This window comes from Hylaeus anthracinus, unplaced genomic scaffold (genome assembly GCF_026225885.1).
Source record: "Hylaeus anthracinus isolate JK02 unplaced genomic scaffold, UHH_iyHylAnth1.0_haploid 11989, whole genome shotgun sequence".
In the NCBI taxonomy this organism is placed as follows: domain Eukaryota; kingdom Metazoa; phylum Arthropoda; class Insecta; order Hymenoptera; family Colletidae; genus Hylaeus; species Hylaeus anthracinus.
Window position 1 is genome coordinate 1,302,845 of NW_026534337.1, and position 14,855 is coordinate 1,317,699.

At 34.9% G+C, this 14,855-nt stretch overlaps 1 protein-coding gene across 2 annotated transcripts in view; it reads right to left on the reverse strand.

The window, feature by feature from the left end:
- The window catches only part of LOC128888026 (uncharacterized), a 189,184-nt gene that overhangs the window by 136,631 nt on the left and 37,698 nt on the right, over window positions 1-14,855 (reverse strand). The window contains exons 1-2 of one of the 2 annotated variants that reach the window (XM_054144620.1): window positions 4,649-4,893; window positions 1,414-1,674 (exon numbers count right to left, since the gene is read on the reverse strand). In XM_054144620.1, the coding sequence (XP_054000595.1) occupies window positions 1,414-1,674; window positions 4,649-4,675 (288 nt within the window). In that variant the 5' untranslated portion in view covers window positions 4,676-4,893. Of the gene's footprint in view, window positions 1-1,413; window positions 1,675-4,648; window positions 4,894-14,855 lie in introns of those variants that run through there. The other variant, XM_054144619.1, reaches the window with a different exon arrangement.

Below are 14,855 nucleotides of genomic sequence, written 5' to 3' on the forward strand. Positions count from 1 at the left end.
AATGTAGATTTTTTTAAAAACTCGCTTCCAACTTCAGGCCCATCTGCGGGGTGAACGAGTAACCTCACGTCAACGCCGTTCGTGAATTCGGACGCGCCAATGCTTTATTAACAGATCCCCAAAAAATCAGACTTTTTGAATCACGCTTTCGTTGTCAAATTGGTGCAAATTTGAAAGAGTCGTAAATAGACCGGACGGAAATGGCATTCAAAAGTGGTGCGAGACCCTGCGCCCGAACGTGGTCAGCCCATGTTAAATTGGAGTCCGGCCTGGTTTGACCACGTACGGGTGTAGGCACTCGCTCCACTCTGAATGTCAGCCCACTCACTACTCTTTCAAATCCCCTTCCGTCATCCCTGGCCTGTTTCAAAGATGCGTTTTTTTTATATACTCCCCTTTAGGGGGGTGAATTAACCCCTTCACATCAACCCTCGCCAATGCAACTTTGCACACACCCAGAAGACACTTGAAGACTATTTCTCGCGAAGTTTCACCGAAATCGGTTAAAAACTCTCATAGTTATGATCATTGGAAAAATCGTTCCGGTTTGCTTGTACGCTAGTGTATATGGGTGACATGACGATCAACGAGTTAATCGAGCATTTATAAACCATTGTTTGTACAAAAATGTTCATTTCACTATTAATTAGGTACAAAGTGCTTACGCCGCCGGAGTTTGTCCAAAAACCTGTGCGGATCTCTCTGTATAATAAAACAACGGAGATCTCGCGTTTCATTTATTTCCGATGAAAGAACCGATCGATTCACGCATCTCAAATATTTGACGGTTCAAGCGTAATACCTAAAATACCCATTATACCCGTGCTCCGTGTTCCATTTAAAAAAGTTCCCGACAAATATTATCGGCGAGTAACGATCATTAAAGCGATTAACAAAACAAAAACAAACATCGACCGATAAACGGTTCATCGGTCATAGGTAAACAATTCGTTAAACGCGGCACAATAATTGAGAAACTTTCCGTCGCGTTCCGCCGAAAATGATCCAACCAATTTTCCCCCTAGTATTCTACAGTGTGTCCCAAAAATGTTGTAACACCTTGAAAGAGGTGGTTCGGGAGGTGATTTGAAACAACTTTTTCCTTAGCGAAAATGTTGTCCGAGGCTTCGTTGATGAGATATTAACGGAAAACACTGACCAATCAGAGCGCGAGTATGCCAATCGAGCGCCCTTTGATTGGTCAGTGTTTTCCGTTAATATCTCATCAACGAAGCCTCGGACAACATTTTCGCTAAGGAAAAAGTTGTTTCAAATCACCTCCTGAACCACCCCTTTCAAGGTGTTACAACATTTTTGGGACATCCTGTATACACCTGCTAAGTATGACCGGAGATTCGTATCAAGCTGGACGTTTAATTAATTGGATACAGATGGTTCTAATTGGGTACTTACTCCGATTTCCCCGTAATCCGGACGATCGGGCGCAGCCGGCAATCGATGTCCGCTCCTGTGACCTCCTAGGGCCCCCGTGCCACCGCCGCCCGCCCCCCGCCGCTCGTCGATCAGGAATATTTCCGTAAGAACGATAAAGCCGAACACGGCGAAGAACATCACCACCAGCATGAATGACATGTTGGCGCGTTCCTTCAGAACGCCTGCGTTCGCCCGGCTCCCGCTCGATCCGCTCCTTCGGGAACCCATCCTCGGGAGGCTCTGTAACAAACACAAAACAGAGTAAAATTGGAATTTTTGTACCTTTACTCAAATGTTCCTAACTCCGGTATTTATCCATAGATTATCTTCAACAAAAGCTTGTTTTCTTCGTAAAAGTGCGATCTATACGCAGACAATAAGAAGCTGGACATAATTTGACAATTTCTATTTTTCAATGGCGATGGAAGAAATATTCGTGTTCTATTTTAACCGAGAAAATAAATGTTTCTCATGTATATTGGCTCGTAACACTTAAGCTATTGAACCGATTGGAAAATAATGTCAAAATCAATTGTTGGAAATTCGATTACTTTAAAAATGGCGTCTTGTGCGACTCAATCGGACGTTTCTAACTCGAGATATAGCCTAAAATGTGAAGGCATGTCAGAAAAAAATCGAAAAAAAAATTCAAAAAATTGTATAAAAAACCTATTTGTAGAAAAATTTTGTCTTGCGATTTTCAAGTTTAGTAGGTCAAAATACATAAGAATAAAAATTGTGGCATTAAATGTACATTTTGGGTGTAAACTTTAATGTAACTATTGTCAGGAATTAATATTTAGGTGGTGCAATCAATAGATATTAAAATATTGATAAATTTCTCACGATTAATGTCTCGAATGAATACTTATTCTGATCCGTGATTCTTATTAATATTTAATCGAAGACTGAATCTTACTATATGCATTGTAAATATATTTAATTAATTCGGAGATGTACATATTTAATGCATTTTAATGTTTCAGACTATTATACCAATATTTTTCGAGAAAGCAATATTTCTGAACATGAAAAGCTAAGAACAAAATTTAAATAAGTAATCGTGGGATATTTTTCTATATTTTAATATCTATTGATTGGAACAATTAAAACTTAATATCTCCGATATAATTAAATATTTGTGATACATACAGTATCATTCAGTGTTCGGTTAAACATTAATAACAATTACGGATCAAAATAAGTATTCATTCATCGAGACATTAATCGTAAGAAATTTGTTAATATTTTAATATCTATTGATTGCACTAACCAAATATTTACCCTTTGCGCTCGGGTGGCGCCTCTAGAGCGACATATGTAATTTAAAAATGATTTTATGAATGTACAATTTCAAATTCACTTACATTATAATACAACTACCTAATTATTAATTGAAATAATAATACATTGTGTCATGAACGTTCGTATCTGTTTTTCTTCGAAGTAAAGTTTTTAGTTTCACAGAAATTTATTATAAAAATGGACTGGATTTGATTCTATAGAAAAATGCCTCGAGTACAAAGAGTTAATTGCTGACAATAGTTAAATTAATTATTAACAATACTTATTATTTAAACAGTAATGGGGAATATAATTTTGCTGTGACATCAATGTTTCACGAATTATTGTCTCTATGGATTCAACGAGCCTTCGACGCGACCGTCACGCGTTTGTTGTTCGCCCTTCCCCTTCTCTATTTCGACAGGCACGAGCGAGCTGCGACCCGCGACACAGGTATACGAAGGGCGCGTTCTCATTCTTCGACGATCCTTCGTCGAATTATAATAATTACGTATTATAGTATACTGTAAAGATATTTGCACAAAATGAACATTTACTGAAATTTGTATTATGAACTGCACACTCAAACACCGAATTTATATATTTCTTTCCATAACGACAAGGTAGATATTTTATCACTTATAACCATATACTTCCCAATACAATATCACTACATGTAGCCTTTAAAATAATTATTTAATTTGCGGCGTCCAAATGTCGCAAATACAAACTGACAGGTTATACAGGTTAAAAATGAACGAGCGGCGTGAGCGGCAGCCATATTACAATTCCGGCCGACGAGCCCTGCCGAGTGATTCCGAGAGTCGACGAATCGACGAACGGCCTTAGCTCCTATTGGCTAAGGGTTGACGAAAAATTCCTTGAAGAATCAGAATAAGAACAACAAGACTGCCTACCGTTTCTGGATAAATCATGACATGATATTACGATATCTATGTTGTTGGTGGACCGATTTTATTGATTTTGGTTTTATTCGAAAGCTTATGTGCAATTTACATAAGAAAAATGCCTTTAGATGTAGGAAATACAGTAGGCGTGACGAGATATTAATGACAGAAGTTTCAGGTTAGGTTGGAATGGACCTGCTCTTCTATAGAAGATACGCGGTAGCGCCAGCGCCAGGCATGTACGGGGAGGTTATTTTTTCATGTACTTGGCTTCGAGACGCTACTGCGTCTCTAGATAGTTGGTGTAAACAATATATACTGTTATAATTTACAATAAAAGTAAGTATTCCTTATATTACCATTGTCTTTACATAAACTTGATATGTAAATCAAATTGAACTGTAAAGCATATTATTATAATCTGTCGATTAAATCACATACTTCAGGGATTTATTTGAATTACAATTATAGATTTGATCAATTAAATGTATAGTATTCTCAAATGACCTTCAGTTTTTGAAGTTTTTGAAATTTTTATTTTCGGATAATATTTTACCTATCATCAAAAGGATGTTCTCTCTATTAATAACATTTATACACATTTATTACTAAACTATTTTCATCAAGTAAACAATTTCATATATTCTTAACCAATACATTACATTATAGAAATAAAAAATATTATTATGAACATAACTACTGTTACTTTAAACTATTATTTAAAAGACAATAGAATTTTTATTTTATCTATAAACAATACTAACTATTTGTAATGCGTTAAAATATTCTGCTTTAAAAAATTCAGAAGAGTGTTTGACAATTATGTTTAATTTGTTCTATGAACTTAGACTTTATTTTAAAAATTAAGTTTCCAGTGGTTGAGACTTTATTAACCTTTGTCAGTGTTGGTGTTTCTTTATCCTTTCTATATCCTATGAATTTAAGAACTTGACTTAATATATACTGACAATAACTTCACAACTTCACAATTGTCAAAATTCGCAAAGTTCTGCATACTTTACCTCGAATACCACGTTGGAGATCATCATTCAAGATGGAGAGAAGAACACGAAGAATGTTTTCCACATCACCAATTCGAATACACTTTCATATAACCGACAGGCACGTGCAATTACGGACTAAATGATTGACCTAGATTTTACTAATGAATTGTAAATTTCGCACTTCCGTTTTAATCGATTTGTCGACATTAGTTAATAACAGCTTCGGAGACCAATGACGTTCAGTTTTTCGATCGCGAGTAGGAACTGGGTCGCAATCTGCGCGTCTGTTTCAGTGCACCGTGGTGCTAAACTCGCTATCGCACATGTCATTCTGAAGTTAGCATCAGTATCCGACGGTTACTAACCGCACATTCCAATTTATTCTCGCAAATGTTCTTGGAAAGTGTAATATCGCAAAGACATGAAATTATGCTTCGTTAAAATATTTATTAATTATAAATGTCGAAGTACTACGGTTTCATTCTTTTTTTACAAAGAAGAACTCGCGTCTTATTTAACTGTTCTAAATTTAGGCCGTATTCTTTTTTTACAAGGAAGAATTCGCGTCTTATTTAACTGTTCTAAATTTAGGCCGTATTCTTTTTTTTACAAGGAAGAATTCGCTTCTTATTTAACTGTTCTAAATTTAGGTCGTAAGTCAAGAACGTTGGATGAAATACTGCATCGTTGTTTGTGTCATCATTGACTACTATGACAGATTATTTTAAAAGAAGCGTATTTGAAGTATTTCATAAGGTCATAAGAGATAACGACTGACTTGTGATGCTTTCACTTAAGCGTATACAGGGTGTTCCAAAAATGTTGTAACATCTTGAAAGGGGTGGTATTAACGGAAAACACTGATCAATCAGGGCGCGAGTATGTCGGTGGAGCGCGTAGCCTACGCCTACCGCGGGCGATCCACCAGCATACTCGCGCTCTGATTGGTCAGTGTTTTCCGTTATTATCTCCTCAACGAAGACTCGGACAACATTTTCGCTAAGGAAAAAGTTATTTCAAATCACCTCCCGAACCACCCCTTTCAAAGTGTTACAACATTTTTGGAATACCCTGTATTTCTTCAATAAATAAAATCTTATCTGAATGGCAGTTTAATATAATAGAATAAGCATTGTAGTTAATACGTAATGGTCGATAATCGTTATAATTATTAACTGATATGTCTCTTGAATATTCGCTATTTGAGAGAAAATGTCAAATCATTGATGGAATTAGAATTCATCCTCAATCACTTTCCTTCTCAAAAGTATCAGAACTCTTTAATATATTGACTGCAATATTCAGGACCGGCGTGACCTTTTGCGGAGCCGGGTTCAAAAATTTGCTGGCTTGAATTCACATTCAAATCCTACACTGAAATTTTACAATGCGGAATTATTTATTTACAAATGCTGTTACATATTTTTTATAAGATGAATATTAAATAATAACACTTTGATGATTTTTGTCACTCCTTTAAACTGATCGCTAATAAAAAAATGTCTTGCACCTGTTAATGGTATTATCATTCCGTAAAAAGTTAATCAAAATTTTCGTAGACCGCGGGGCCCCTCGAAACGCGGGGCCGGGTTCCAGCGAACCCGCTGAACCTGTCTTGCGCCGGACCTGGCAATATTAATATTCAACAAAATTTCTAAAATTTTCTTCAATTACAATTGAAAACTATATAACTTAACAATTATTATAGTACTTATAACAGTAACATCGTCAAATTCACAAATCCTATTCAAGTTCACTTTCTTTAACACCTCACCTTCAGAATTAATTTTTTTAATTCTCAAAAGCTTTTTCATACACACATAAATAAACTAAAAATTGATATTGACTCTAGCAATTAAATTTTTTCATTAGATTTCATACTGAGGACACGAAAAATTAACTTTATTGTTGCATAATACTTTAGTATACATAGTAGTAAGAATTGCAAATACTACAATCGTTCTAACTACTTTTATTACTTTAAATTACATTCGATTCAGAACGAGGAAGTGTACAGATACTTTTGAGCGGTAATATATATGTTCATATGCAACTTCTTTTGTATTATTTGTTACATAATGTTTGCAATACAAAAATACCTCCACACGGTAGGTATGTACATACGTACGCAGGTTTAAAACAAAATATTGAATTGCATATCCGCGATTCATCGTAATATAGCTTATTAAATTATCTGGCAATAATTTTTAGTTAAATGCAGTGAAATGTTGACATAAAATGGGATTAAAATTACTGATATTGTACAGCGAAAGTTCACTGTTTAATATTGCAAAGAAAAAATTGTTCAGTTTCGGCGAGTCATCCAACATATTTTTTAGTTAATTTGCAAAGAAAAACGATAGAAATTTTTAATTGTAAGACTGTATTAGTAAAAATGTTTGTACTTTTGTATTTATTGCTGAAAATTTGTGCCATTAATGTAATTTGTATAACATAAGTAATCCTTAGTGGCAACAAAAATTTATTATCAACGTGAAAGAACTTTTAATTACCGTAAAAGAATGTGTCTTGTAACACAACAGCAATTACAATTATTACTTCTTTAATAATAAAGTTCAAACGAATATGAAATATGTATTGTGCGTTAAATATTAACAAGAGCATTTTATTCTGTAAATATCATTGCCGCTAGATTAATATACTGCTGCAAATATTTGCAATCGCACAGTACATTATTGTCTGGATATATTTTACGCTTCGCGTGTCTCTGCTTTTGTTTCAGCATCAACAATAAAATTTATACCGTGAAATAAATGGTGATATTCTGTATTAAATTGTATCAACTGTCCGGAAAAATAAACGTTTATTCATTTGAACTCGTTGGTTTGTATTTTAAGGAAATACAGTTTTTCTGATATTGAAATTACGTAGTGCATATTGCCTTTGATTAATCATGTAAATGTACTTTTGAATAAATTAATGTTACAACATTTTTGGGACACTCTGTATTTACCCAGATCCACCCAAAAACAAGTGGATGCGACGGATATATTAATATAGAAACTATATAATAGATTTGTAAGCTATTCAATTTGCAGATAACAGTTCTCCATTGTGAAATAAGAACTTTAAAGTTCTTACACATTATAAATATTGTGCTCGTCTTGACTTAACCCCATAAAAATGTGTTTAATTTCTGTAATCGAAACAACATGACACCTTGAAACATTCCATATTTTACTTTTAAAACGCTTAACATTCTAAAACAATTATAAACCATTAACAACTAATATTTTATAATGTTTTCCTATATTCTATTATACTTGGCCCATGTTTAATTCTTATATAGAAAATTATAAACATATGAGTTGCATAATTACATTTCTGTGTATGTTGATATTACTTCCTGTACATCCATCGTCATTAGGAAGAAAACAGTGTAGTCAGATCTGAGAAATTGAAAAATTAAAATGAAGAATAACGACAATTGCTAAATGTTTGTTCTAACTTGTTTGCTTCGAATGCATAATATAGTGTTCGGTGACAAATGATCTACCTGCAGGTGAAAATATGATTATTCGTTTACACGAAAAGATCGATCATCCTACCATCATTTAGCCTATTTACTTCAGTCGAGGCTCTACCATAGTAAAAAATTAACAAGTCAATGAGGCAATATATGTCGCGTTCACCGTGCCCTCTTATCGGTGACTATTACTTTAAAAAAATCGTAAATCGCTTACATACATGCCTTTACATATGATGCACATACCTCCAAAACACGTGACCGATATGTAGCATTCTATATCTATTTCAATATCGGACAGACAAATATGTTTGACCTTTTAAGAAGAATGTTGCGTTGACTATAGGTATACTAAAAATCGTTAGAATCACACGTGTCGTTCAATATGTTGGAGTTAACAGAAGGTATAGTATATTATATATAGCTGCCACTATCGTCTGTATAATCAAGGAAACTAGATTTAGCTGCAAAAGCATGCCACAAGGTGTCATGATGTTTGATACGAACATTAAACACACATAATAAATAAAGACATCCTTCAACTTTGCTAAAAAAAAATAATATAAAGAGTTTTCTAAAAGAAGCCTCAGAATTTCGTTTAATAATATATAAATCGTACGGAATATATCCGATTTTTTGCACAGTTTTGTATCAATTACAATTTTTAGTTAATCAAACGTGAAACATGTTATAATTTTCCCTTATTCTATAACATGTTTCGTTTAAGGATTTATGCTAGACTAGCGCCCAAAAATGAAGCGATCTTGTGTGTCATTTAATTAAACAGTAGCTGAACAGCGACCGAATTAGTAGCTGAATTTGTTCAAATAATATTAATATTTCGCTCTCGGTAATGCAGTTCCCTCGACAACAAAAACCGAAGATGTATGCTATTATTGCTTGAACTAGGATCGGACTCCCCTACTGCGGCCTCCTCGGGGTTCTCTAGTCCTTTAAGTTCTCAAAAGTACGCACGACACATGACAGAAAGTCTTGTTGCATTTAAATGTTACTGATAAAGTGACTACATTTTTCTTTTAATAAATTTCTTGCAATGAGACTTACTGCAATGCGTTCCGCGTACTTTGGAAATCTTAAAGGATTCAAACTGATCTCCCATTTTCTATATTATTGTAATCACTTTATCAGTAACATTTAAATTTCTTGCAACAAGACCTTCTGTCATGTGTCGTGCATACTTTTGAGAACTTAAAGAACGAATTGTAAGTTTGACCTCTCTTTTTCTATATTATTGTAATACAATAAATTATGTATTACAAATAGTGGATCTCTGTTCCTTTCCTCATTTTCTCATTATTTAAGTTTGTTACAACAAGACTTTCTGCCATGCGTTCTGTGAACGTATGAACTGTATTCTAACACAATAAATTGTGCGTTAGAAATAGTTAATCTCTTTATTCATTTCTTATTTCTTCTTTAATAAATTTCTTAATTCAAACTGATCTCTCATTTTCTATCATTCGAAGTCATTCACTATACAAATTATCTCTGTAAAAAGAAGTGAGATCTCCATAAAAAACTTCAAAAAAGGAAAAAAATTACGCCAAGTACATGAAAAAGTGGAGGACTCAAGGAGTTATCATAGAAATATAGAAGACCACCATAAAAAACTACAAGTAAGTAGAAAAAGATGTGAAATCAAAATGAGCTGCCAGTACATGCTGCCTTTCCAATCAAGTGCAAAGCCGATACTGTGTAACACAATGTAAAATTCGGTGCTTTCCAACTACAGTCAGTGTAAGAAGTATTCGTACAGCAATCAATTTAAAATAAATGGTTACTGTACGAATACTTATTACACTGACTGTATGCGCAGCTAAAATGCTGTGTTCAACAGTGCGGACGTTCAGATACTAATGACAATTCATATGTATGTATATGAATACATGTCGAATTGAGTAACCTCCTCCTTTTCGAAGTCGGTTAAAAATGTGCGTCACATCGTGTCAATCGAATATTCCTTATGCCATAATGCATATGGTTTATACAGGGTGTTCAAAAAAAAGCATTCAATATTTATATGGTGCATAGGGCACTCTGTACTGAGTAAAAAAGCTTTAGTAAACATAGGTCCAAAGGTCAACAGTTTCTGAGATATAAGAATTTTTGTTTGCTAGTATGATTATTCACTTGCTTGCATCGCATGCGATGTTTATGTCAGTGTTTATAAATTGCGCTCTGAATGTTCCCATTCAAGTGCCGACAGTAGATTTCATTGAGATTTAGTCAGTTGTGGATCAGTTCCATGGCCTCCTCGATCCCCCAATTTAAATCTTCTGGACTTCTTTTTATGGGGATATTTAAAAAGCCAAGTGTATTCTACGCCGATAAATGACTTAGAGGAACGACGTAACCGAATCCACCATGCTTGTCAAATAATTCGACAGAAATGTGGGATTTTCGAGAGAGTTCGCGACTCTGTGAGAAGAAGATGCCAAGCATGTACAGAAATGAGCGGCGGACACGTGGAAAATCTTCTAAACATATCGAAAACCCAGTAGTAATCATGATACTAGCAAACAAAAATGTTTATATCTCAGAAACGGTTGACCTTTGGACCTATGTTTACTAAAGCTTTTTTACTCAGTACATTGTGCCCTATACACCATATAAATATTGAATGCTTTTTTGTGAACACCTTGTATACAATTAAAAATCCAATACATGACTTCAGAATAAATTGTTAGAAAATTTTCTATTTGACAGTGAAAATTCCAAATTGCTTGAACAGACATATCAGCGTGTGGTGTACGCGCCTGCTTTATTCGATATACGCGAACAAAACTTATGATAGAACTAGATGCACACTCCTGGTTTCCGTGACCCTTTTCGCATATCACTCGGTAGGAAAGCAATTCCAATCACATCGCAGCTTTGTGATCAACGGTCAGGTCATTTCTTTTTGCTCTCGTTTTAGCGAACTTCTGTCGCGCTGCCAGACATAAATCAAGTTTGTCAAGTCTATACGAAACTCCGGCTTTCGTCGTTCTTATTGTTAGACGAAATCGTATTTTTCTTCGTATCGAGTTCTTCGGCTTACCCAAAGCAAGAAGGCACCGATTCCCCTTTAGAATACAAGAATACTCTGCATCGCTCGATAATAAACGTAAACAGGAGCGCTTTGAATCGCATCATGTCAGCAAAGCGTGGAAAATGGAAGGCAAACAATTATTGCCGAAAATTTTAATCGAGAAATATTCCATTACTGCATCGCATGACTCACCTAAAGTGGTCCCAGGAAAGCCACTGCCAAGCATGGGGACGGTAGTTCGTTCTGCAAGCAACAAGAGAAAAAGAAAAACGGCAAATAATTAATTCGTTCACTCCATCAACTTACAATGTAAAATTAAAACTAATATACTACTACATTCTAAAGAGCATTAAATTTCCAATCTCCCTGATGTCAAACTAAAATTTATTACGCAGATTTAATGAGTGAAAGATTAGGTCAAAATTTAAATTGTGACAATTTCTAATAATTTGACTTTATCTCTATTCGTTTTCCGGTTTCAAATACATAGTCGCTTGGTGGGCACTCTTCGGAAAAAACTTCCACGAAGTCTCAGCTTTTCAAGGGGAGAAGTTCATAGGGAGAAGTTTTCGTAGTGGAAACAATTTGTTCATAATAAAAAACTTTTACAGTCTAAACAAAATTTATTTTTCACTCGGACACAATACTGCCTGAATATTTTGTAAAATTAGGTATAGCGTCGAAGGTACAGGACGAAATAAGAGTCAAACGGATTAATAAAGAAGTTCGATTTGACGTGAAAAATACTACCATTGCGACCCCTCAGTTTCGTTACGCGTTCCATGTTCTATTTAAAAATCGTCGACGCGAATAACGTGCATTAATTATTCGCGATCCGAGCGGTTTTACGTCAGGTCTGAATACGAGCACTAGTCCTAATTACGTATGCACTTACGATACATATCTAACCACGTTGCGTTCCCGTAATTCTCAAAAGTCGGGCAGAAATTATTTAAGTCGGTCACGTGATTGAACGGGACTACTCGCATGCGGGTATTGCAAAATGTAAAAATAATGCGCGCACGTAAAATGAAAAGTACGTTACTAAAAAGGAATGCTGATTCGCGATAAAACGTTGCACGTAAAAGCGTCACTTGTTATATGATTTACAGGGGCTGTAGTTCGTAATTTATCATTAAGTAAAAAGCGCGATATATCCAGCATTATACAGGGTGTCCCATACCTTGCGTAGGAGCCGGAAATGGGAGGTAGATGAGACGATTCTGAACAACAATTTCTTTCGCAACAATGTCGGTTGGGGCTTCGTTTTTGAATTATTAACGAACAACGCCGACCAATCACAGCGTCCGATTAGCGCGCGCACGGCTGGTTGCGCAGCGACCTGGCGCAACCAGCCAATCCTGGTTCGACCTTATCCTCTCGCGGCTGAGCGCGCGATAATCGGGCACTGTGATTGGCGACGGTTTTTCGTTAATTATTCAAAAATGAAGCGCCATCTGACATTTTTGCAAAGGAAATTGTTGTTCAAAATCATCTCAGCTACCTCCCATTTCCGACTCCCACGCGAGTTTTAGGACACCTTGTAGAATACGTTTCGTTGTTAACTCTAAAGTGAAACTAAATTCAATAGACTGTTCCGAAATTAAATGTTATTACTGAGAATGCGAATGTTAACCGTACCGTCGAATGATCTTTACATGTAGCAGTAATAATTTATTATTTATCGGATTCTTGGTGCTTTTCAACAATTGTAATACCTGCAGAAATAGAAGAATTAACTTGTTCAGATTACATTTACTTAATACTAGATGTAAATAAAATTATTGAGGTTTATTTAGATATTAATATTATTATTATTTATATATTACTTTAATTTATTTTTATGTTATTATTATAATATTATGTTTTATTTATTTCGTTAAGAAAACAACAATGATACACGTTATAGATTTACACAAAATAGACGGTAAAAGATGTGCTATAAAATAATTTTTTGGAAACAAAATTTAACCGACTTCAAGAAAGGTACAGTGAAAAGTATGAAATAATTTCTAGTTAATGTATATGAATACGCACTAGCTCTAGATATAATTGCTTAAAAGTATGGGAAAACGCAGTGAAAAGTGTGAAATAATTTCTATTTAAACTGCATTGTTATTCACCATCGTTTGATGAATTTGGTTAAATTATTAAATACATCATATTAAATGCAATCCACCTTTCTCGAAGGCGACGCAGATGTAAAAATTTTTTAATTCCGGTTTGGGTTATCTTTTGGTAGAGGCGGCAATATTGAATGCTATCAATGTATACATGTTTATTGTCTATGAGGAATTATTAGTTAACGTATATAGTATGTACACGGAAATATAGTGCGAGTAGATTTGGGGCTTTTTTGGAGGGGAGTGGCGGCCATATTGATTACTGCTAATGTATAAATTCTCCACATGGAAATACTGTCTGAATAGGTTTGGGATAGTATTTGGTGGCGGCGGCGATATTGAATAGTGTTAATGAATATAATTTCAAAGTAGATGTAATGATAGCAGTAAATAAAGACCATATTTTTTGTTTCTCCGACAGAAAGTTAAACCATGTTTAACAATTTTTAATATATTTAATTCTAAATTTTGCGCCGCCTCCGAGAAAGATGGATAGCATTTAATATGATGTATTTAATAATTTAACCAAATTCATCAAATCATGGTGAATAACAATGCAGTTTAAATAGAAATTATTTCACACTTTTCACTGCGTTTTCCCATACTTTTAAGCAATTATATCTAGAGCTAGTGCGTATTCATATACATTAACTAGAAATTATTTCATACTTTTCACTGTACCTTTCTTGAAGTCGGTTAAATTTTTTTCCAAAAAATTATTTTATTTCACTCTTTTCAGTGGCAATCTACAACCAATAGGTTTCATGCAATAACAACAGTTATGAACAATATACAGGATGACCCAAAAACGTTGGAGGTCCTTGAAAAGACTTGTTCCGTGGGGGAGGACGGGTTGAAACAATTTTTCCTTAGCGAAAATGTTGCTCGAGGCTTCGTTAAGGAGATATTCCAGAAACAGAAACTCCCGACCAATCAGAGCGCGAGTATGCCGGTGGGGCGCCTGCGGGGCCTATGCTACTCCTATCCATACTCGCGGTCTGATTGGTCGGGGGTTTCTGTCAATATCTTCTTAACGAAGCCTCGAACAACATTTTCGTTAAGAAAAAATTGTTTCAAATCAACCCCCCTCCCCCCCGAAACACCCCATTGAAGGAGATCCAATATTTTTTGGACACCCTGTATAATTGCAAATGGGATTATCAGGAATACATCTGCAACTACATGTGAAAGGATTGATTGAATTTGGTAAATTCCTTGTCGAGCTGCACCAGAGCGTAGCAATTTCGCACTAACAATGGTTTAATAAACAATAAAAGTTTCCCTAAATTTTTGCAAATGGGAACATCACGAATTCATCTATCATGAAATGCGCAAGGTTCCATCGCGCTCAGTAATTTCCTCACCGAGTTACATCATTTAATAGGAATTTTGCGATAACAATAGTTATAAACAATACAGAAATTCATAAATTTTTGCATCTGTGATCATTGCGAAAACCTCTCCGGCAGCAAAATGTAAGGGGTTTCATCGATTTCATCGGTTTCAGGCCAAACATACGTGAAATAGTACGCTTTTTGCGATAAAAAGTGATATAAAGTGGTA